We start from the raw sequence: 24499 nt of genomic DNA, 5'->3' as shown, positions 1-24499 counted from the left end.
CTCTTGTATGTGCTCAATATTTAACAATCCGGGCTCTCTTCTTCTGCCAGTTGCTTTGGGTCCTGTGGTCTCTGACTTTTCCTTTCAGAATGAAAAACACTGATGGGGTTGGGGATTTAGCTCAGTGATAGAGCGCTTGCCTAGGAAGCACAAGGCCCTGGGTTTGGTCTCCAGCTCCGAAAAAAAGAACCAAAAAAAAAAAAAAAAAAAAAAAGAAGAAGAAAAACACTGATGAGGATGTGTGGGTTTCTCAGTTTCATTCTGTTACAGTTTTTCTGAAAAGCACATGTTCTCCCTACCTTTTAAAGATTGATTTATTTATTTATTTATTTTTTTTTTGGTTCTTTTTTTCGGAGCTGGGGACCGAACCCAGGGCCTTGCGCTTCCTAGGTAAGCGCTCTACCACTGAGCTAAATCCCCAGCCCCTAAAGATTGATTTATTATGCATACTATGTCTGGCCAGGAGAGGGCACCAGATCCCATTATAGATCGGTTGTGAGACACCATGTGGTTGCTGGGAATTGAACTCAGGACCTTTGGAAGACCAAGCCAGTGCTCTTAACCGCTGAGCCATCTTTCCATCCCACCCCCACCCCCTACTTGTTTTTAACATTTCTGGAGATCCAAGGTTCGGTTGAGGACTAGGAGATCATGGGAAGAGAAAAGACACACTATTTAAAGAACACCCTGCCTCTGAGGACAATTTTTAAGAAGGTGAGTGTAATCAGTGGTTATTAACTTCTCGCTTTTTCCTCAGCTGCCAGTGCGGTCCTGAGAATCTATAGCTCAGGCTGATGTGGTGGCTTAGAGGGTAAAGGCACTCATCAGCAGCCCGAGTTCAATCCCCAGGAAGAAAACAAGGCTTCGAGTTGTCCTCTGACACCTTCATGTTCTCCCTTAAATAAGTGTAAATAAAAATGAATCCACAATCTGTTCAGCCAAATGCTCAAGGTCTCATCCGTTTGTTTTTGTCTACTTCTTTTATTCATTCTCTCTCCCGTCTTTTCCTTCCCTTCCCCTCCCACCACACCTAGTTCAGCAAAACAAAACATGGATTCTAGAGTGTTTAGTAATGACTGCTCTTCCTGCATCTACTGGGGATCTTGGGACTTTGAAGGGAAATCCCTGGAAAGGCTTGGAGACTATACAGGCTAATTGAGGTTCAGTGACGTGGAGAGGTTGGAGGTTCAGAGCCCAGTGACTTTGGGTAACCTTTACCCAAAAACCTCCCCTCCCCTGTATGAGACCACAGCCTTGCGACTGTTCAGTAAATCCTTTGATGTGTACGAACAGATCCCCGGCCTCTGACCCAAATGCCGAGGGTCTGTCCTGATGGCACCAGGTCTTCGGCAGCTTGTTCCCATTGCTTTCCTGTAATCTGCCTGCTGAGGTACCTTCCAGGGTATCTGAAAAGTCTGTTGGTTTCTGGTGCTCTTTGCTCTGTTCAGTCTTGGCATGCCTCAGGCAGGACGGCAGGGTTCTTGGAGGTTAAATATGGGTCCGAGAGGACTTGTCATTTCCTTGCCTCTGGCAGAAGAAACACACAGCTCTCCCGTGGTTGCATATCAAAGCCCATGCTGGCCTCCAGTCCTGGCCCTTCTCACTTTCTTTCTTCTCTACCCTAGGGTGTCCAGGACTGTTCCTCCTCCTCCAAACTTGCCAGTACTCTACAAAACAGCAACATTTCCCAGTCTCCTCTGTCCCCCATCTCTCACACATATCCCTTCTTCTGCAGACAGCCCTGGCCATACCCAGTCTGCTTCTTTTCCTCTGTGCTCTGGACATTTTCTTCTTTTTCTCTGTGCCTCTGCATATTTTCTTTCTATCTACGATTAAAAACCTTCCCCATTAGTCCTTGAACGGCCATTTAGGTGGTTCCTTTATTGTGCTCCCTCACAATTAAAACTGATGCTACATTGGAACATGGGATTTGGGGACACCTGAATCTGTTTGTTCTTGGGCCACAGCCACTCATGTTTGGCTCCGGCATACACTCTCTCTCAGCCACTTTGAGGTGAGAGCTCTGTTTCTTACAAAACAGGATGTGTTCTCTGAGGATAAAGGACTTCTGTACAGGGATATACCACTACAGAATTTTAAGCATTGACCATAGAATCCCAAAGTCTGAGCCAAACAACTGCCCACTGAATTCCAAAGATATTATGCAACGTGCACAACTCACATAGGCTGCATTGTGCATGGGACACAGGCAGCACCTTCAAGAGCAGTAGAGAGAAAACAACTCTATGGGTAGACAAATCCTAAATTATTTGATGCATTTTCTCCTACTTGGAAGCTAATTAATGCCGTTATGGTATCCTCACACACATCCCATTGCTCAGTTAATAGTCCAGGAGGTTACTGACCATTTAATCCTGTGAAGAATCAAGACTCAAGGCTGGCTTGTAATCCTAGCACGTGGGAGGCTGATGCAGGAGGATCGCCGTGGGTGGACAGCTTGGACAAAAATGAATCAAAAGAAACAAAAAGTTAAAAATCACACTTAGAGAAGGCAAAGTCGCCTTTCCAGTTTCCGGCCCTTTACCACCTTGGTCAGTCAACTCGAAGGTTTAGGATTCGAAACTTTTTACTAGGGGCCTGAGATACGAAAACAGGTGGTTGCGTATGCTGAAGTTTAACGAAGCGAACTGCGAAGTGTGAGGTTGGAGGAAAATACGGTGGTCTTTGCGTGTTGTTTCTTACTTCTGCATCCAGGCTGTCCCTGGTGGCGTCCCTCGGCTCTCCGCCAGCCTTCCCTTTAGCCTGTGGTCTTCTGAAGTCACAGGTTGACTTTCTGATGACTGACCGTCCTTCCCGCCCCAACTGTACTCTGACCCAGACAGAGTGAGTGACACTCGCCCACTTTGTAACCACAGTAATGCTGTCCCCTCCAGCTTCTCGTACTTTTCCCTTGCAGTGCAAGCCTGCGTAATGCTGGGTCTTTGAGGCAGGGGGTGTCTTTGGCTCGCCATCGATCCCTGATTTTTCTGGATCTAGGAAAGCGGGTCTCCGGGAGCAGACAGACTAGAATCAGGGATGTGGCTAGCAATACACCACTTGGAATTCCATGGAGGTGGGCCTGCTTACCAGATCTGCTTACCTAGCACCGGCATGTCCATTAATAATGTGGAAGGACTAGGTGAGCGGTTGCTAGTTTAATTCGAAGCCCTTAACTTTCTCAACGGCGGCGGAAGGACGCCAACAAGCTAATTCACCTGCCTTTGCTTAGGAAGACGCCAGGACGCAGGCGCAATGAGCTAGGCTCGCTCCAGCCAGATAGTGAGCATGCGCCTTAGGCCCTACTTCGGGCCTCACCCTCCTCGGCGGTGCCCGCCTCTTGCTCCTTGCGCATGCGCAGCTGTGCTATTTCCCGTGAGGCTCCGGGGCGCGGCAAATTCGTCATGGCTGGTACATTTTCTCTGGAACCCTGCTCTACCTCTAGTTCGTGTAACCACCAGGGCAAGCGGAGCGAGTCTTCGCTGCTGGAGAAGCGGCTGTCGGAAGATTCGAGCCGCCATTGGCGGCTGCAGAAGTGGGCGAGCATGTCGAGCGCAGACGCGTCGAGGACACTGCTGGAGAGGCGTGAGGAGAAGGCTGCCGCGGCGGAGAACCCGCTGGTGTTCCTGTGTACGCGCTGTCGCCGGCCGCTGGGCGACTCGCTCACCTGGGTGGCTAGCCAGGAGGACACCAACTGCATCCTGTTGCGCAGTCAGTTTGGGCCGGGGCCGTGGGACCGCCTTCCCGCGTGAGGGTGCTGCGGGAGGGGTGGGGTGGGGGTGAGCTGTCCCAGCAAACCGTGGCGGGGGCATTCCTGTGGGTGGCTCACGAGTAACAGGGCTTTTTCTGGGGTCTTCCATCCCTAGAAGGGGAGCGGTTGAGCATCATCCTGAACGTTATTCAGAAAGAAATATCCAAGCGTTTTTAGCAAGGTGCTTCCTTCAGGGGAGTGTTTTCACATCTAACGGATTCTGTCAGCTGCTTTGGGTACTTTGTAGGCCGCCGCTGCTGGACTTAGTTTAGTGCCCTTGGGCAATCTGTTCAAAGGCTTTTGCCTCAGTCTCCAAATTGAGGGCTAATACATGGGATAACGGGGACGATAAGTGTATGTATGGTATATGGCCACAGGATTAGGCGATTTCTTTACTGGATGAGCTTCTTGATAGAGTTTAGTTTGACTCAAGCATTGCCACCATTAATTAGGGTAGCCTAAAATTGGGTTGAGATTTTTGACATAGTAGTTTTTTAATGGCTTTAAAAGAAATAACGTGTCTTTAATTTTTAATCCCCCGTTTTTGTAGCTTTTCTATCTTGCTTTCTGTGTGTATTAATACTGTTGTTAGGTTTTAAAAATTTAACCTGTGTGGATTAGATAATTCTATTTATCCTCATGTTAGTACTTTTTACTGAGTCTTTTAAACAGTAGGAGCAAAAAGATAATTCCATTCACTGGAATTATCCCTTTGCACCTATTAAACAATGCAGAAGGGTGTAAAAGCTTTTTTTTTTTTTTTTTTTTTGGTTCTTTTTTTCGGAGCTGGGGACCGAACCCAGGGCCTTGCGCTTCCTAGGCAAGCGCTCTACCACTGAGCAAAATCCCCAACCCCGTAAAAGCTTTTTAAAAAAATGACCTTCCAGATTAATTTCTTTTCCCTCTTGCCCCAGTTGGAGTGTTTTATTTACCTTCGTTCACATTTATGACATTTACAATTTTTAATTATTTTTTTTCTGTTTTATAATGGGGCTCTTACTGTTTCCAAGGATGACTTTGAACTAATGATCTAACCTCAGCTTTCTAAGTAGTGCGGATTACAGATGTGCACCCCTATATCTCACTCAACACTTAACACTTTATTTATAGCCACAACATGGTGATTTAGCTTTACTTATTTTAAGATTTATTTATTAAGTATTTATTATTATATATCCAGTATTCTGCCTGCATGTGTGCCTGCACACCAGATCTTGTTACAGATGATTATGAGCCATGCTGTGGTTGCTGGGAATTAAACTCAGGACTTCTGAAAGAGCAGCCAGTGCTCTTAACCTCTGAGCCATCTCTCCAGCCTTTATAATGTTCTATAAATTAATTTCCGAACCCCACTAGTTTTGTTAACATATTAAAAAAATTAGGGGTTAGAGAGATGACTTAGTGGTAAAGAGCCCTTGCAAAGGGCCAGGGTTCAGTTCCCAGCCCTGCATGGTGGTTTACAACCGTAGGTTACTGCAATACAGGGCGTCTGCTGCCACAGGCACCACCCCGTGCACTTGGTGCACACATGCATACAGACAAAACACTCAGAAATGAATAAAATTTTACAGTTTATAATTTCCCATTCTTGAGTTGTTTAATTATCACAAGTGTCCCCAAGGAAATGTCAAGTTTGGGTGCTGGAAAATGTCTTTTTGTTACCTTTATATGCAAATGCTGAGTGTCCCCCACCCCGGTGGGGGGATGTTCAGGTAGTAAAAAGGGTTCCAGGTCAATGTGGCCAAAGTGTGGATAAAGACAAACCTTAGAAAGGGACCAGGGAATGAAGGGACTTTAGGCTATGGTGAAACAATGGGGGTCTACTGCTGAGCGAGGAGTGACAGGATTCAGCTCTTCTGGAACAAGCACAGAGGAAGACTAGCACCACTGTAGCTGTGTCACCACAGCAACTCTCCAGGGCTTGCTCTCACCATACCCAGAGCCGAAAGAACCAAACTCATAGGATACATCCCAGCTTCTCCTTTGAGAAACCACATTTTTATGGGCATGGGGCTTGCTTAGCTAAGGCACCGCGGAAGACGGTGAAGTCAGGAGTTTGCCCTGGCTGTCCCACTCTCTGACAGTGCTTCTTCATTTCCCTCTGGAATGTTTGGTACCGTGTTCCTGGTCCAGCTGCGATGTGTCCAAACACAGGATGTCAGACTGGGACCCTTTACTTGTAGAGAAAGGAGCTCTGTTGGAATCTGGAGGCGCATTGGTGACCTCCCTCGTCCGACTTGCTCTTGGGCCCACTTGCACTCTCTCTGGCAACTTTTGGTTGTAGTTTACAGTTTGTGATACTCACAGGCCAAGCCCTACCACTGCTCTTCCCTGGGTAACATTGTTCATTTATTAATCCCACTGGTTTTCAGAGAAGGACGTGAAATAACTCTTGTCCCACCTCTTCTCCCTGAAGGCCCCTGTCCCGTTAGTGTTGGACCACATGCACCCCATTCCCCACCACTCTTTGGGCTCTTTAGTCTTCTGAGTTCTAAAATATAAGTTAAAGTTCCTGTCTGCAGATGTGTTACAACAAACACACTAACAAAGCCTTGCGACTCTCTTCCCAGGTGTCTCCTCTAACGTCTCTGTGGATAAGGAACAGAAACTGTCCAAGTGCAGAGATGAAGATGGTTGGTAAGTGAGGCCTTTGTGTGAGTATGTCAGAGAAAATTTTAATTTTAAGGAAAAGTCTTCTGTCATTCTGTGAGATTGCTTGGAATATAACTTTTCATGGTAATTGAATGCATTTAAAAGAAGTAAGAATCTATTATTTGGTGGTGCTAGCCTCCCCACACCCTTTTAAGATTTATTTCTTTTTTCTTTTTTTTGGGGGGGGGGGAGCTGAGGACCGAACCCAGGGCCTTGAGCTTGCTAGGCAAGCGCTCTACCACTGAGCTAAATCCCCAACCCCAAAGATTTATTTCTTATATAGAAGTACACTGCAACTGTCTTCAGACACACCAGAAGAGGGCATCAAGAGGGCATCAGATCCCATTACAGATGGTTGTGAGCCACTATGTGGTTGCTGGGAATTGAACTCAGGACCTCTGGAAGAGCAGTCAGTGCTCTTAACCACTGAGCCATCTCTCCAGCTCGGTGATAGCCCCTTTAGGTAGGAAAGTGGCAGTTTCTAAGATTTTGAAGATGTATCTAACGCTGACTTTAGGGCTTTGAGTTTGGTGCCAAAGAAGATGGAAAATAAATGTAGAAAATATCTATCGTAAAATCTCCAAGTTGAAAATGTCCTGCTCCAGTGCTGCCTGCCTTTTCCTCGTGTTGGCACAGACAGAAAATACGAACACAGAGCCCCACCCACACCTGACTCGGGTGTGCAGACCGGACACAACAGTCCTAGGTTCCATGTGGTCCCTGCTGGGGCCGAGGGCACAGAGAACTTGTCATGGCTGACGCCTAGTGTCTGACCAGTGCTGTCCTCAGCACACTGAGTAGAAATTTCTGCCTTTTCTATCTGCTACCCCAGATAGGAGCTGTGTCTTGCTGAGGTGGAGAGACTAATTCAGGTTGTACTCAGAGAAGCAAGAGGTGGCACTGACTTGAAGGTTTTAATAATGGTTTTAGTAATATTCAAATGTCCCATTCAGATAAAGTGTTAGAGAAACCGGAAGGCAAATCACATTGATACAGATAAAGATGATGTGGGTGTGACAGATTATGCTGCTGGCAGGTAGATGATTACAGTTTGAAAATCTCAACTTCATATATTTTTAAATATGTATGGGTGTTTTGCAACTATGTACGTAAGTTCACCATGTGTGTGTCTGGTGCCCACGAAGGTCAGAAGAGGGCAATGGAACCTTGGGAGTTACAGACAGTTGTGAGCTGCAGTGTGGGTACTGGGAATTGAACCTGGTTCTCTACAAGAGCAGCCAGTGCTCCTAACCATTGAGCCATCTCTCCAGCCCAGAAATCTCAGCTTCAGATGATGTTTCATTTTGTGACCAAGGACAGTAATCCCCAGGAGAGCTCCTCTGGCTAGAGCGCTGATTCAGGACCTCTTACAGGGCTGTTGGCATTTGCCTTCCTGCCTCTGAGGCATTCTTTCTTTCGATTTCCCAGCTTGAGTCTTTCAACGTCACCTTCTCCATGTGTGTCAGGTCCACTGTTTATGTACTCATCTATGTTAATGGGAATTAAGTCAGCTTCAAGTTGAGAAGGGAACTGCTTTTTGAGAAGTCAGCCATCTAGATTTGAGCTCTTTACCTGCATTACCTATACCCATCATTTGTATTGCCTTAAATTGCCTTGGGTTTCACTAGGGCCCTATGAAATACTGTATTGTTTTGGGATGCTTATGCATTTTTCAAGGTCCTTTCTACTGAACATCTGGCTGAGTCATTGCTGTGGTCAATCAAGCCATGGGATGGGCATCAGAGCCGGGCTGTAGAGCTAGCAGTACTGTCTGTTTTTCTCATTTCTATCCTTTACCTAGGCTCTTAGGATTGAGCCAGTTCTTGTTTAAAGTTGCTTTATAGTGCCTGGTATTGCTTCTCAGTCTTGTTCAGTGATGGGCTGAATTAGGCCCAATGATAGTGGCCATCTACTCCCGACTGTTCCCCAAGGGTATTCTAGGCTCTGGGTTAGTGTGGACTGTGATGAAGAACATGTACTGGCTAGTTTATGTTAGCTTAACTCTAGCTAAGGAGGAGGAGGGAATCTCAGTTAAGAAAAGCCTCCATAAGATGTTGTAGGCAAGAATGTAGGGCATTTTCCTAATTAGCGATCCATGGGGGAGGGGCCAGCCCATGGTAGATTCTGTAAGAAAGCAGGCTGAGCAAGAGATAGGGAACAAGCCAGTAAGCAGCACCCTCCATGGCCTCTGCATCGGTTCCTGCCTCCAGGCTCCTGTCTTGTTTGAGTTCCTGTCCTGACTTCATTCAGTGATAGACTATGATGTGGAAGTGTAAGCCTGATAACCCTTTTCCTCCCTAAGTTGCTTTGATTATGGATACAATAGAAACGCTAGGACAGACAGATCCCTTGAAGTTGGAGTTACGGCAGTATGAGCCACTATGTAGATTCTGAGAACCCCACTCGGTGCTCTGCAAGAGTGGTTCTGCTCTTAGGCACTGACCCATTTCCTGACCCCAGCATGTATACACTGCTTTGTCTGGCTCTTCAGTGGCAAGAACAGTACTTAGTGATAGCAGGTCCCCTATTAAGGAGGAATTAAAGTACTTGGAAATATTAATCCATTGTGGTGTACATTTCAGTACTTTAATTAAGAGTAGACTAAAAATCCAATAATAATTTGGTAAATGTTGGGACTGTAATTTTCTTACAGAATGGTAATTTAAATACACTATTTGCAAAGGCTTTTGGGAGACATTGGACTGATTGTAAGGACATTTTAAAGATGTGAGTGGGCACAGAGGGAGAGCCAAGTCTGTGGAACAGGAGCTGAGAAGACTGGGACAGTTGTGCAGAGAAATAATGGAAACTGAAGTAAAATGCTGTGAGTCGCCTGTGTTGACCTATCTCTAGTTGATGGTAAAGTGTTTATGTCAAAGTACGGTGTAAGGAAACAAGGCAGGTCTAACCAAGACAGCAGATGCAGTCAGCAACTGAGTTACCTCCCTGGTTGTGATGACACACACCTATAATCCCAGCACTCGGAAGGTCGGAGGCAGAAGGATCAGGAGTCAGCCAGGAACTTGTCACAGCTGATCTCGCATGTGGCATCATCGCCCCGCTGTGCAGAACATTTCTTAAAGTCTGCACACCTGCCTGCCCACTACAGCAGCAGAGCTGCGGACTGGTGAGTGACAGGGCATATTTTTGTTTATTTGTCTCTTGATTTTGAAGACAGGGTTTCCATGTGTAGCCCTGCCTATAGTGGGGCTTGCTGGATGAACCAGGCCAGCCTCATGCTTAGAGATCCTCCTGTCTCCCAAATGCTGGGATAAAAGGTGTATACCGCCATGCCTGGTCTGTGAGTCAGACTGGTTCTGTTGATACAGTACAGGGCTAATGCTTACACCAGACACCTGAAATGTTTGTTCTCTGTCATTATAGAGAAAAATTGCCTGTTTTCCTACCTAGAATATTAATGATGGGTTGGGCTTTGTAAAAGATATATGGAATCTTGTTTGGATTTGGACTTTTATATGCATCTTTATTTTTCTATCTATCTATCTATCTATCTATCTATCTATCTATCTGTCAATCAATCATCTACCTATTTTACATCCTGCTCACTGCCACCCTCCTAGTCATCCCCTCCCACAATCCTTCCCCCATTCTCCCCTCCCCTTCTCTGAGTGGGTGGGGTCTCCCCTATATATTCCTGCCACCATGGCACATCAAGTCTTTGCAGGGCTAGGTGCATCCTCTCCCACTGAGGCCAGACAAGGCAGCCCAACTATAAGAACAGGATATTTGGAATCTTTCTGTTGCTTTTCCAGATTTTAAATAGTTTGTCTTAATCCCAGATCAAGGACTCTGTGTCCTGGGAAACCCTGCCTTGGCATTTGTTTACATTTCTTATCATTTGTTGTCCATGGTGGTGTGGCCTAGAGCTGTGCTTGCAGTTCTGCAGTCTTTCTGCCTTTGTTCTTTTCTTCCTCATCTATGTGACTTAATATGTCAGAGTGAAGCTGTGTGTGGCGATGCAGTCTTGTCACCCCAGCACTTGCCATGGGAGGATGGTGTAGGAGGGCTGGGCTACAGAGGAGACCCTGTCCCAAGAACAACAGAACAACAACAACAGCAGCAGTGGTCGCAGTAGCCCCTGTCTACCTCAACTACCTAGGGGTTTATGGACCTTACTTAGTTTAAGTTCATTTTTACTTCTTTAAGTCACTCTGTATGTGTGTGTGTGTGTGTGTGTGTGTGTGTGTGTGTGTGTGTGTATGTGTGAATGTGTGTCTGTCTGTCTGTCTATGGAGGTCAGAGTTTCACTATATGGGTCCTGAGATCGAATCAGGTTGTCAGGTTGTCATTGTCAGCAAGCACCTTTACCTGAGCCATCTTGCTAGCCCCAGCTCATGGATTTTAGCAGGGAGGACTCTTATCTTAGGGACTGCTGCTCTCCCCTGAGTGGTGGCGTTTCTCTGTTGCAGCATCCTTGAGACGTTGTACTGTTCAGGCTGCTCCCTCAGCCTTGGCTATGTGTACAGATGCACTCCCAAGAACCTGGATTACAAGAGGAACTTGTTCTGCCTCAGCGTTGAAGCCGTTGAAAGGTAGGTGTAATAGATAAGTGCTGCCTCTTGACTGGTTCTCTCTCATAGAACTAGGTATGCAGAGCTGTGTAAGAACAACAGCACTGGGGTTGGGGATTTAGCTCAGTGGTAGAGCGCTTGCCTAGGAAGCGCAAGGCCCTGAGTTCGGTCCCCAGCTCCAAAAAAAAGAACCAAAAAAAAAAAAAAAAAAAAAAAAAAGAACAACAGCACTGTACTGTGTCAGCACTGTAGGGTTCTGGCCGAAAAGCCAGTGGTCACCCTTGACCCAACTTTGGGTCTAATTTATTTGGTATCGGAAAAGACAGACAGATTATAGGAGAACATGTGTGACCCCCCCCCCACCCCTTTTTTTTAAGTAAAAATCAATTGAAGTTTTTGTTTATTTATAATTTATTTTACTTTTTTGGTTTTTGTTTTGTGAGATAAGATTTTTCTTTGTAGCCCTGGCTACTCTGTAGACCAGGCTGGCCTCACACTCAGAGATCTGCCTGCCTCTGTCTCTTGAGTGTTGACACTAAAGGCATGTACCACCGTTTCAGTACAGACTCTTAGCTGACTTCAAAGTTAAGATCTCCTTGAAGCAAATACTTCTGCTTTGCAGGTCTGGGATTGCATGTGTAAGTTTGCCTGGCAAGGTGTTTTTAAGCAATTGTGTGGACCAGTATGTACTGTCCATACTTTCCTGTCCCCATTATGAACTTCCTAGAACAGTGGTTCTCAACCTTTCTAGTGCTTTGACCCTTTAATACAGTTCCTAATGTTGTGATGACCTCCAACCATAAAATGATTTTCGTTGTTACTTCATGACTATAATTTTTCTACTGCTGTGAATTGTAACGTAAATATCTGTTATGCAGGATGTTTATGTGAAAGGATTGTTTGACCTCCAAAGGGAGGTTAAGAACCATTGCCTTCAAAGTTCCTGAAGAGGGGCTGGGGATATAGCTCAGTGGGTAGAATGTTTGCCTAGCATATATAAAACCCTGGGTTCAGAGCCCAGCACTGTATAAACTGAGTGTGGTGGTGCACACTGGGATCTCAGCCCTTGGGAGGTGGAGGCAGGAGGATTGGGACTTGAAGCTACACAGAGAGTTGGCCTGGAGATCCATGAGACCGTCATAGAACCACTCTAACTCCCAAAAAGAATGGCATGAGGAATCTGTTACTGAAGGAGTTCCTTTGATATTCTAGAAGACTAGAATATGAGTTCAGTTATTTACTGTAATAAGGAACTGTAATTTTTAATTATATTTGTCACCTTTTGAAACCAGCAAGTTTAAGTAAAAATTTTATAATCTACAAACCAGTTCACATGAAAGAATCACTAAGCAAGCAGTGCTCCATGTTACAACAGCATACGTGTGTGTCTGGTAGTCCATGTTTGATTAGCAGGCTGGGTCCCGGACAGGTGATCCCTTAACCTGTGAGCTGCTCATTAGGGTCAGCGACAGCGAACTGAGGGTGCACATGTCTGTAAAGGAGAGGGCATCTCAGCCATGAGTGCTCACCCTCCGGAGGCTGAGCAGGGGTGAGGCCAACCCTGGTTACCCAGCAAGATCTTCTCTTAACAGTAAATAATGATAAAATGGAAGACAGAATTTTAATCCAGGGGGATTGGAGCAAATCCCTCTCTGTTTTGTTTTGTTTTGTTTTGTTTTGTTTTGTTTTGTTTTGTTTTGTTTTGTTTTGTTTTGAGACAGGGTCTTACTATATAGTCCTGGCTTGCCTGAACTTGCTGTGTAGACCAGGCTAGTCTTCAACTCAGAGATCCACCTTCCTCTCCGCCTCTGTCCCTGCCTCCACCTCCCAAGTGCTGGAAGTAATGCTGTGCACCATACCTGCTGACACTGTTTTTATTTTTAAAGAAGGAGTGGTTTCTTTGGCTCAGCCTTTGGGGTGCAGGGTGGAGAGGGTGTTCACAGCCTGAGGGTGCAGGGTGGAGAGGGTGTTCACAGCCTGAGGGTGCAGGGTGGAGAGGGTGTTCACAACCTGAGGGTGCAGGGTGGAGAGTGTGTTCACAGAGCCTGAGGGTGCAGGGTGGAGAGGGTGTTCACAGAGCCTGAGGGTGCAGGGTGGAGAGGGTGTTCACAGAGCCTGAGGGTGCAGGGTGGAGAGGGTGTTCACAGCCTGAGGGTGCAGGGTGGAGAGGGTGTTCACAACCTGAGGGTGCAGGATGGAGAGGGTGTTCATAGCCTGAGGGTGCAGGGTGGACAGGGTGTTCACAGAGCCTGAGGGTGCAGGGTAGAGAGGGTGTTCACAGAGCCTGAGGGTGCAGGATGGAGAGGGTGTTCATAGCCTGAGGGTGCAGGGTGGACAGGGTGTTCATAGAGCCTGAGGGTGCAGGGTGGACAGGGTGTTCACAGAGCCTGAGGGTGCAGGGTAGAGAGGGTGTTCACAGAGCCTGAGGGTGCAGGGTGGAGAGGGTGTTCACAGAGCTGGAGGCAGCTGGTCACACTGCACCTTCAGTCAGGAAGGAGAGAGGTGGGATTCACAGCTTCTTTTTCTCATTTTAAGGTCGAGGTGGGGGTCTCACTCTCTGTCCCTTGCTAGTCTTGAACTCAATGATCCTCCTGCCTCAACCTTTGAGGGGCTAGGATGCCAGGCTAAAAAAAATTTAAAATGATACTATCAGTATAAAAGAAAAAAATGTAAAATATTTTTTCGTAGAAGATCACAATATTGAAGTTATTTTTCTCCTTAAGAATTGAATTTAGGGGGGCTGGGGATTTAGCTCAGTGGTAGAGCACTTACCTAGGAAGCGCAAGGCCCTGGGTTCGGTCCCCAGCTCCGAAAAAAAGAACCCCCCCCCAAAAAAAAGAATTGAATTTAGGGGGGTTGGGGATTTAGCTCAGTGGTAGAGCGTTTGCTAGGCCCTGGGTTCGGTCCCCAGCTCTATTAAAAAAAAAAAAAAGGAAAAAAAAAAAAGAATTGAATTTAGGATCCTTGTTACCTTATGGGACAGGGTATGAACCCATGCTGAGGGGTCTGAATTTATTATAGAAGTGTTTGCCCGGTATAACATTTATTTACAGTTTAAAATTTTTTTAAATCAGTTTTTTTCCAGTTTATTCCTTTTTTTCTAAAGAGGGATTAATCACTGTCTATGGTTTTTTTACTATGCTTTTTTCCCCAGGAATATAAACCGTAGGTTTTCCAAAAGAAGACTTATTATTTCTTTATCATCTTATGTGTCTGGGTGTTTGCCTGTACTCATGTCTGTGCACTACATGGGTGCAGTGCCTGTGGAGCAGAAGTGAGCATTGGATCTCTGGGGGCAGAATTAGGCCATTGTGAGCTGCCCTGTGGGTGCTGGGAACTGATCTAGAGCCACCGGGAGAGCAGCCAGTGCTGCTGAGCATCTCAGCCCTGGACACTTACTGACAAGATGGCATGAAGTCACTGTATGAGGAGAAGTGGGAAGGAGTGTGTCCCTCCTCGTGTGGAGATTGATGAGGTAGTTCATGGGCCAGGCTGCTGCCGCTTTTTTTAAAAAATAAAATTGTAATACTTATTCAAACGATCATCCCCCGTAACCCTAGAGAGCTGTGTAAAACACAAATTGAGGTTGTCTGACTCTTACTTCTTAAAACTTTTCTTACTTTGTGTTCGTGGGTGTTTTGCCTGTGTGTATATGTGTGTGCCACGTGTGAGGTCAGCAAAGGCCATCAGACCCCAGAGCTGGAGTTAGGGAGGGTGAGCTGCCTGCCATGTGGGTGCTGGGAGCCAAATGAACTCAGCTCCTATAGGAGTGGCAAATGCTCGTAACCGCCACTGCCTGTCTAACCCTGAGGTTGTTCAGATCCTGGTACTCAGGGTCTGTCTGTCTCACAGATGTGAAATAGACACATTTCCTGTCTCTGGAAAGCCGTGTCAAGCAAGCAGTGGTCTCTTAGGTTTGCTCTGTTTGTCCTTGGGTCTCCAGCTGTCATGGTATTTTGCCACCTGACTACCTGAGGAGGAAGAGGAGGAGGCTTAGTCCAATAGTGAACTATTTCTAATAGAAAGTGAGAATGTGGGGCTGTCTGCCCAAAGCCACCCCAGGGAGGGGTGAGCTTATGTACTTTGGCCTCCTCCGGTCTCCATGAAGAGACAACGGCTGTGTTTAGTTATTTGGTGCTCAGAGTCATGGACTTAGAGCTGGCATTGTGAACTACTATAAATTTGATGTTTATTCCTTTTCTTACTTAACTCTGTAATGTACTATACCTCAGTTATACCTTAGGGTCCTCTGAACAGCAAATCGTGTCAGAAGAGGAATTTTTCAATCTTGAAAGCAGAGTTGAAATAGAGAAGTCTATAAAGCAGGTAATTTTACTCTAAGTTTATGCCTTTGAACGATTTTCCGAAGTGATAAAATGACCCCTGCACATGACCCCATGATGTCACTGGTTTTTCCTCTTAGCACTTTCATGGTGACACAGTCTCATGGCCTGTTAGGGAGCTGGGCTATGAGCTGTGGGATGTATCAACACTGAGCACATCCCACACCGAGAACCAAGACAGCGCACGTTCTAAAGCAGAAATGCACCCCTGAGCCACCAATATTTAAATTGTTTTCATTCTTTCTCATGTGTCTGTGTTTGCGTGTTTTGCCTACATGTCTGCATGGGCACCATCTGCATGCGTGGTGCCTGTGGAAGTTGGAAGAGTGTGTCCGATCCCCAGTCAGGTCTCAGGATTGAACCCAGGTTGTCAGGCTCGGCCACAGGTACCGGTACCTGCTGAGCTATCTGTGGCCTCAAGCGAATTGGCTGGGCTGGTATACACAGCTCACTGTTGAATACTAATATTTCCTGACACTGGCAAGATGGCGAATGCATGTGTGACTGCATGGTGGTCTGTGACTAAAGCTAATAAGATTATCAGGATGTGTCAGTCACTCTGATAATGAGTTTGGTAGAGCAAACATGTTTATGTCACACGTAGCATTCAGAGTGGCATGGCTTATTCTAATCATTAAACTCTGAGTAATGAATCATGCTTACACTTGTATTTCTCCCCGCCTTTTCAATGTGGTAGATGGAGGACGTCCTGACAGTCATGCAAGCGAAGCTGTGGGAGGTGGAATCAAAACTGTCCAAGGCCGGCCGGTACAGCTGAGCTGGCTCCGTGCCCGCCATGGCCACCCTGTTCCTAACATGCTGTTCCTCTGCCCTTACTGTAGGAGAAGAGGTAACTGGTGTCCTTATGTGAACTTTAAAGCCAGTTCAGGATACATGCTGGAATGGGATTTGGATGTTTTAATTTTAATATAAAAAACTGAGGTGATTTCCTGTCTTCTTTTTCTATTAAATATGTGTATGTGTGTGTGTATGTATGTATGTATGTGTGTATTTTTTGATCTTTTAAAAACTTTGTTACTTTAAATACTTTGAATATTTAAGAATAGAGAGAAAAATCTTGTTTTTCCCATCTACTTTGTAAAATACCCTTGAAAGTTAGTGTTGAGCCTCTCTGAAAAAGCTGTCAGTTGACTTGTTAGAATGGTTTGGGTTTGTGTAGAATAAAGTACCATTGTGCCATGAGACCCCCATTTTGCTGTGTGCTACTTCCTGCTTAAAGTGTCTGGAGGATACTTATCCAAGCGCAATCTCTGTGGTAAGCTTTTAGTGGGATGTATTAGATTTTGATTTTCTATAATGCAATACTTTTATAAGGAATGTATTAATTTTTATAATAAGAGAATAAAGATTTTGGAAGTGCTTGAACATTCATTCGTTTTTTGTTTGTTTGTAAACTAAATTGATATCTAAGTGAGATTAAAAAAAATTCTGGGGCCTTGAAATTTCCAAACTCAGCAAGCACTGAGCTCTGCTCGGGCAGCCCCTTTCCTAGGTACAGATGTGGCCCATCACAGCACTCTGCAGGGCTGACTCTCTCGCAGTGTCTGATCGTTCTGAGAACGCCAGAGTGTATCTGGGAGCATGCCCCTAGGCCCTGGGAGGCTTTGGGGGCATTTCAGATCCAACGGGGATGTATGTATGAACTCTGCATTCTGTGGTCTTATTTAACAATTGGATGCACGCATCAAACAGAACTTGGGCCATGCAGGTGCCTGTGGTTTGCAGGAGCTGGCATCGGAAGTGGTAGCAATACCTGAGCTGCTGGTAGACCACTGGCAGCTTGAAGCTGGGCAGAGAGGGGTGGGTCTTACACTAGAGAAATCAGCAAGTACTGGAAATGGTCAGGCTTCCCTCTTCCTTCCCAGCAGGTTCCCCAGCCGTACAATCTATTTCAACCCTGCTCTATAGCTTAACATTTAGAAGAAAATACTCATGTACGAAAGACCGTTCTGAATGTCTCATTTGTTAAGTGAAAAATAAAAATGTTTTACAACCATAGGGATTACAGCTACATCCTACATTTCTGCCAGAGAAAAAGCAAAAACTTGAAAACAAGTGACTTGGAGTCTTACTAGTTATTGTCATATACACCATTCCGAGACAGGATTTCCCTGTGTAGCCTTGACCTGGAACTCACTCTGTAGACCAGGCTAGCCCCAAACTTAGAGATCCACTTGTTCCTGCTTTCTAAGCACTGGGACCAGGGGTGTGCACCACCTCTGCCTGGCACATGTTAAACCATTTTTATTCTCCCTGAATAAGGAGACATCAGCGTCTGCCTGTGCACGAACTGAGGAAGTGCTAACTGCCCTTCATCTAACCACACGTGTGGCTACTCATTAATCCTTGTAGTGACACCTTTCCCTTCCTCTGTGCGTGCTTGGACACACGTGTTCATGAATGTGTGGAGGCCAGAGATGTGTGTCAGTTGTCCTTTATCTTTCTCTAACTTGGTTTATGAGACAAGGTCTCCTGCTAACCCTGGAGCTTGAAAACTTGGCAAGACTAAGTGGCAGTGACCCCAGGGATTGCTCTGTCTCTGCCTCCAGCTCTGGGATTATGGGTGTGTGATGCTGTGGCCAACTTTTATGTGTGCAAGGGGGATGGCGCGGGAGGGATCCACGTACAGCTTTCAGGAGTTCATTCTACTGTGGGCCCCAAAGATCCAACTTAGGTCTTCGGGCTCGGAGGAAAGTGTCCTTACCCATTGGGCACCTTGTCCACCCTGTTGATCCGGCCCTGTGCGTTCGTCTGGCTGGCTGAGGATTTGCTGCTCAGGCATGTCTCATACCTGCTGTTTCCTCTGAGGCCCTGCGACGTGATGTCGTCACCGCAGGTCACTCATCGGTGGTTATTCCTCAATCAGTAAATCACTCACTTCACTACCTCAATTGATTCTGTATTCTACACTTGGGGAAACAGTTCTTTTAGGACTGAGATGTCCTCATCTGGCTTGAGAACCAAAGTGTCGGACCCTGGACACTGAATGGAGACCATTGAAAGACAGTTTTTAGATGAACAGAGCAGATTTTATCCCATCCACCTGCTCATGAGTTACAAGTGTAATGGCACCGCTGGCCAAAGCTAAGCTGAGAGAAACAGCGTTGTCTAAAATTCCCTCAGTGTTTTAGAATTAACATGTAAGGATAAAAAGAGCTACCCCTAAATGAAGTGGTAGTGCAGGGCTTAGCATAAAACACAGCTATGTAAATAGGAATCTGTGGGAGGGGTTTACCAACCTCAACTCATTTACATGTCTAATTATTCCACCTGTGATCCTTCTACTGTTGTGTCTGTTCCGTCTTTCTCCTCCCACGCGGCTCAAAATACTTTGTATTAAAAACTTTTTTCCCCCCTCTAACCAAATACAGTGAGTTTTTAGAGGTGAAACGGGACTCCGATCACAGCAGGTGATCACTGTGCCAAGTGTGAGCATCAGGTCCTGCAGACAGGCGGCGAGCGATTTGCAGATGAGCACATCTCAAGAGGGAATTTGGAGGTAAATAGATCAGAGAGCTCCTACTGCACCCAGCCAGCCCCAGTGCCGGGAGAGCCAGCAATAGCTTTGTTTCCGAGGAACGTGAACACAGGGCACAGACACACGCCAACCCAAAGGAAGGCTCTCCATGTTGGGATGGACTGTGCTCCCCAAGGAGAATGATCTAAGAGCAGCCACCTCAGGTTTGCAGGAGTAAGTGGTCCCAGGGTCTCTGCATTGACGAAGAACTATACTGCCCTGCAGCCTCCTGGGTTGGGAGGACAGGAGCCTCATGGAAATGCCTTCCCGAGACGTGCAATCCCCAGAGTGAAGAGGCCTTCGTGGGGGGACTGTGCTGGGGCATCCCACATGGCAGAGACTCCTTAGAGTTCTGGAACTACTCAGAGTGGAGATCTCTGTGGCAGAGGTCTCAGAAACACAGACTTCGGGCTTCCCCCGCAGTTCACAACTGGAACTTGTGCTTCCTGAGGCTCTGGTCATGTTCAAGAGTGTAGCAAGCGGGCCGGGGGCTGCCTGTCCACTCCACCTCTTCCAAGTACAGTAGGTTGACATCACTTAGACAGAGCTAGATTTTCCCTTCTTCCTCAATCAGACCACAAGGGGCCGCATTTCACCACATAAATATTCACCATGTCTGGGCTGCTCATTGGCACGGGGACAAGCTCAGTGGCTGCTGGAGTCCCTTCTTGATAGCTTGGACTAGCAGAAGCTCCTCAGTTAAACTGCACAGTCAGGGGTCCCCAGCTCCTTTTGCACCTCAGCCCCCTGTCAGACTACTAACAGTTTTTCAGCTCATCCCTAAAACTGTTTCTGCCTACGCTCTCACAAGCAGTCTCCCAGACTTGGGAAGTTAATGCTGGTTTCTCTTTCACTCGCCTCCCAAGTTGCCGGGACTCAGGTTCATGACTAAGTCCCTCCCAAGTGCTGAATCCCTCATACCTGTGTCTGCCAGCTCCTTTTGGAATTGCCAACTGAGAGGTGTCAGACTTTGGGGGGAAATACTTATCACCCCCTCTAGAATGCCTGACTCATAAGAGACTTCCCAAGAGCCCTCCCCATTTGTCTCAGCACCACCAGTTTCTTAGGAAGGCCAATCCACCTTCAGTGGATTAAGGTGTGGAAAACACCTCCGGCTAGTTCCGTTTCCAAAATGCAGATGCACTAAAGCCACTGGCGCTGGCCCTCTCTCCACAGCCTCCACAGCCATGAATTCAAAGAACCCCAGATGAAAATCCCACAGGAGCTGAGGAGAGAGCTTAGCAGGTCAAGTGCTTGCCTTGCAAGCATAAGGGTCTGAATTCAATCCCTGGGACCCATATCAGGAGCTGGTCATGCCTCCGGGTGCCCGAGTAATCAGCACTGGGGAGGTAGACAAGAGGCACTCTGGGATTTAGTGGCCAGCAGTGTCAAAGGCCTCAGTGAGAGACTCCATCTTAACATAAAGACAAGAAAGATGGCAACACCCAAGATTGAACTCTGACCTTCACCGTCTCACATCCCTGCCCACAACTGTCCATTTTCCACAAATACTTGAAAACCAAGGATCCACACCACATACCCGCAGATTCCTTTTCACTGTTAGCCCCTAAAGAGCATCGCATAACAGCGTTTGCATAGCATTTACATTGTATCGGGGATCAAGAGGCCACATAAAGTACGAGCAGAAGTACCCCGGTTATGTGCGAAATATAATGCCATTTTATGGCAGGGACCCCTGTGAGTGCCAAGAAAGGGCTGTGTCTTCTGCCATTTGCAAAAACACATTTGGATTAAATTATGCTCCACATGTAAGCAGAGGAAAAACTGGTTCCGTGAGGTTCCACCAGGCAGAGTGCCCTGGAACTTTATGGTCTGGGTCCTGTCCTAGCTCTAACAGAGAACACAGTTCATACCCTTGGCCTCTTGTTTCCTTGCCTTGGGGTCCTCAACTATGTAAAGAGGGGTTGCATTAAAATTACCTGTAAAGTTTCTTTTCAAATTCATTTAAAAAGGAAGTATAAGAATGCTATGTTAATTTTCTTATTACATTAATTATTGTGTGTGTCCGTGTGTGTGTGTGTGTGTGTGTGTGTGTGTGTGTGTGTGTGTGTGTACGGGTGCACGCTAGGGCATACGTGGATGTCAGATGACAACTCACAGGAGTCACTTCTCTCCGTCCCAGGAGTCAAATTCTGGTGGACAGGTTTGCTGCAAGAGCCTTTCTACCTGCTTGGCATCTCTCTGGCCCTGCCATATTTGTGTTAATGAAGTGAAGGTTGAGTTATTCATCTGAAAAAGAAAAAACCCTAAATTCTGAAACACGAAACTTCCTGAGTTATGACATAACCCCGTGAGCGTAACGCCGTCAGCCTCTCTCGTGACAGACGTCACCGGAGGGCTAAGATTATCATGTGAGGTACTATTGATCGCCTGTTCAGTCTCTGCTCCCATCCCATAGGCTCCTCATTTTATTAAGCAAATATTTCAAAATCTAAACGTACTTGAAATAGCAGACCTTTCCTCAAGCATTTTGGAGAAGAGGCATTCAACTGGTACTGATTGGAAGCAGAAGCTGGCCGGGTAGGTGGGGGTTCCCAAGCAGCCCTTCCGTCCCGGTGGACACTGATCATGCCCTGCCCATTAGAGCAGGAGACCAGGAAAGAGATTTAGAATAGAAGTGCCTGCCGCCCACACTGCTGCCGCATGACAGTTGTAGCTGGCTGGCAGGTGGCACACTGGTCTCAAAGATATTTTTGAATCGGCTCATGGAGTTCTGAATAGAATTCAAACGGGCACGTGAATGCAGAATCTCTGGCCCCCAGCATTTCATCCACCATCACGATGGTTAAAACATGTTGGGAATTTATCGTCATAACTTGCTTTGTTAAAGAGAGCTATCTTGATGAAGTCATTTCACATGCAGTTCCCCTGTCCTCTCCCCTTCAGCACGGTGTCCCCAACAAAGCCATAACCAAGTCACACTGAATTAGTCAGCATTGGCTGCCAGCCCTGGAGCAGGACCTGCAAAATCTCGTGACGCCAGCCTGCTGGGCACTGTCTCCAAGGCAACAGCGCTCGCTAGCTCGCTCGCGTTCTCTCTCTCTCTCTCTCTCTCTCTCTCTCTCTCTCTCTCTCTCTCTCTCTCTCTCTCTCTTTCTGCCTAGGAGGAGCTGGTCCTGATGTGGCTCTTCAGAGAGCCAGTGCAGGCTTGGGGGATGGTCTATGAATGAATGAGGAGACTGCCTGTTTTTTTTTTTATTTCTCCTCACTAAGGATGTCTCATTCACGTTCACATTTCCCTCTCTGTCATGAGCATTTCGATTGAACTGTTTCTGATGAGCAGTTAAAAACAGATTCAAAATGTACCACCCAGACACCAGGCTGAAACGCCTGGGTCCTTGTCTACATTACAAAAACAAGAGATTCAGGATTCTCTCCGGAAAAGTCCAGACGAGGTTCACATGAATCAAGACCGATGTAGCAAGAGGAGCAAATCCTCATCCCCTGCAATGCTACTCCTGCTCTTTGGGCTATAAAGTTTATTGTCCAAGTTGGGACACATTACACAAGTGGAAGAGCAAACTTCAGACAATTAAGCAACTTGACAGACACACACAGACCCTGACGTCCATGGTTTTCACTCTCCTCTTCACCTCACAGTGGGAACTGCTTTGAGCAAATGCTTTCTTGGCCCTTGGAGTTTGGAGCCTGCTGAGCTCAGGATGAAAGACTCTCCTTTGGGTTGTGGGAGGCATCCTAGTCAGGAAGGAACAGAGAGGATGCCGCAGCAGCTCTGAGGATCAAACAGACGGAATAGAAAAGGCTTTGGCGAGCTGGCTCTGTGCTGGCTCTGAGGAAAGAAGGCCGGCTTAGTTGGCTGGCTCAGCAGAACGGCGGCTGTCTAGTAAGGAGTAGTCATTTTGCTTTATGTCTGAGCAGGGTCATATGAAGCAACCCCAAGAGGATAAATAAGACAAGAAATTTGCTGCTGATGACAATCTGTTTCCTAAACATTGCTGAAGGTAGACATCAGCCAAGCTGGGAAATATGTTTAGCTCTGAACAATGATGGTAAGAGAACCTGGGAGGGTCCTGTATAGAAGAACAGAACTGATGTAGAACGAATATGTCTATGCACACACATATATCTCCACACATCACACACCCACACACACACATCACACACCACACACACATACACACACATCACACACACATATCACACACCACACACACACATATACACACACATACACACACATCACACACACATACACACACATCACACACACATACACACAGACACACACATACCACACACCACACACACACACATATACACACATATACACACATACCACACATCACACACACATGCACACACATATACACACAGACACACACATACCACACACACATATCACACACACACACATACACACACATACACACACATCACACACACATACACACACATCACACACACATACACACACATCACACACACATACACACAGACACACACATACCACACACCACACACACACATATACACACATATACACACACATACCACACATCACACACACATGCACACACATATACACACAGACACACACATACCACACACACATATATCACACACACACACATATACACACACATACACACAGACACTCACACACCACACACACCACACACACATACATACACACACATAGACACACACATCACACACACATACCACACACACATATCACACACCACACACACACATACATATACACATACACACAGACACACACATACCACACACACATGTCACACACCACACACACATACACACACATATACACACATATACATACAGACACTCACACACCACACACACATATACACACACACCACACACATACACATATACACATACACACACATACATACACACATACACACACATACACACATATACACACATATACACACACACTCACACACATACATACACACACATACACACATATACACACACATATACACACACACCACACACACCACACACAAACACACACACACTTATCAGAATGGCTCATGGGCAGTGGTCCAGCCAGTTCTGACTGACTGCCAGCAGAAGACCCAAGGATCCAGTAATTGTTCTGTCCACAGAGCTGGAGGTCTTAGCTGGTCTTCAGTATGTACCAGAACCCCAAAGAAGTAGCCCTAATGCCAATGAAGGAATGGACGTGCCAGCAAGGGTGAGGGCAAACAGGCAGAGAGCTCCTCCTTCCATGTCCTTATACAGGCTGCCAGCACAAGGCATGGCCCAGGTTAGAGGTGGATCTGGATTAAAAGTGGGTCTTCCTGCCTAACATGATTTAACTGAGAAGGAAAAAAAAAGTCCCTCACAGGTGTACCAAGCTGCTTGGGATTTAGTTCATTCTGGATGTAGTCAAGGTGACAACCAAGCATGGCTGTTACGGTGTGTTTTCACACTGTAAATTATACTGACCTCAGGTGTAGACATGCGCTGCCTCTAACCAGAGGCTTCCTTGTAAAAACAATCTTACAGCTCTTATTAATTACCCGAGAAATGTCCTTTGCCGTACCTGTCTTAGTCAATGTTTCCATTGCTGGGAAGAGACACTGTGGCCAAGGCAACTCTTATAAGGACAACATTTAGTTGGGGCTGGCTTACAGTTTCAGAGGTTCAGTCCATTATCATCAAG

At 46.4% G+C, this 24499-nt stretch overlaps 1 protein-coding gene and 1 long non-coding RNA gene across 4 annotated transcripts in view; one reads left to right on the top strand and one right to left on the bottom strand.

Annotated features, from left to right (window-relative positions):
- Window positions 1–961: 961 nt before the first annotated feature.
- Window positions 962–3243, bottom strand: LOC148002518 (uncharacterized). Of its 2 annotated transcripts, none has more exons than XR_015633275.1 (3): window positions 3101–3243; window positions 2367–2457; window positions 962–1667 (listed from the first exon to the last, which is right to left on the bottom strand). It is a non-coding gene; the product is annotated as an uncharacterized LOC148002518 (long non-coding RNA). The 2 variants fall into 2 exon arrangements; XR_015633276.1 differs by having other exon boundaries at window positions 962–1527.
- Window positions 3244–3372: 129 nt separating this feature from the next.
- Window positions 3373–24499, top strand: part of Mis18a (MIS18 kinetochore protein A) — a 41947-nt gene continuing 20820 nt past the window's right edge. The window contains exons 1-5 of one of the 2 annotated variants that reach the window (XM_087575937.1): window positions 3373–3708; window positions 6319–6385; window positions 10831–10953; window positions 15165–15258; window positions 15973–16661. In XM_087575937.1, coding sequence (XP_087432063.1) covers window positions 3402–3708; window positions 6319–6385; window positions 10831–10953; window positions 15165–15258; window positions 15973–16053 — 672 coding nt within the window. In that variant the 5' untranslated portion in view covers window positions 3373–3401 and the 3' untranslated portion in view covers window positions 16054–16661. 2 annotated transcript variants of the gene reach the window in all.

The sequence above is a fragment of the Rattus norvegicus genome, chromosome 11 (genome assembly GCF_021556685.1).
Source record: "Rattus norvegicus strain SHRSP/BbbUtx chromosome 11, alternate assembly SHRSP_T2T, whole genome shotgun sequence".
NCBI lineage: Eukaryota > Metazoa > Chordata > Mammalia > Rodentia > Muridae > Rattus > Rattus norvegicus.
Note: the sequence above shows the minus strand (reverse complement) of the source record. Positions and strands in the feature narration are given on the sequence as shown.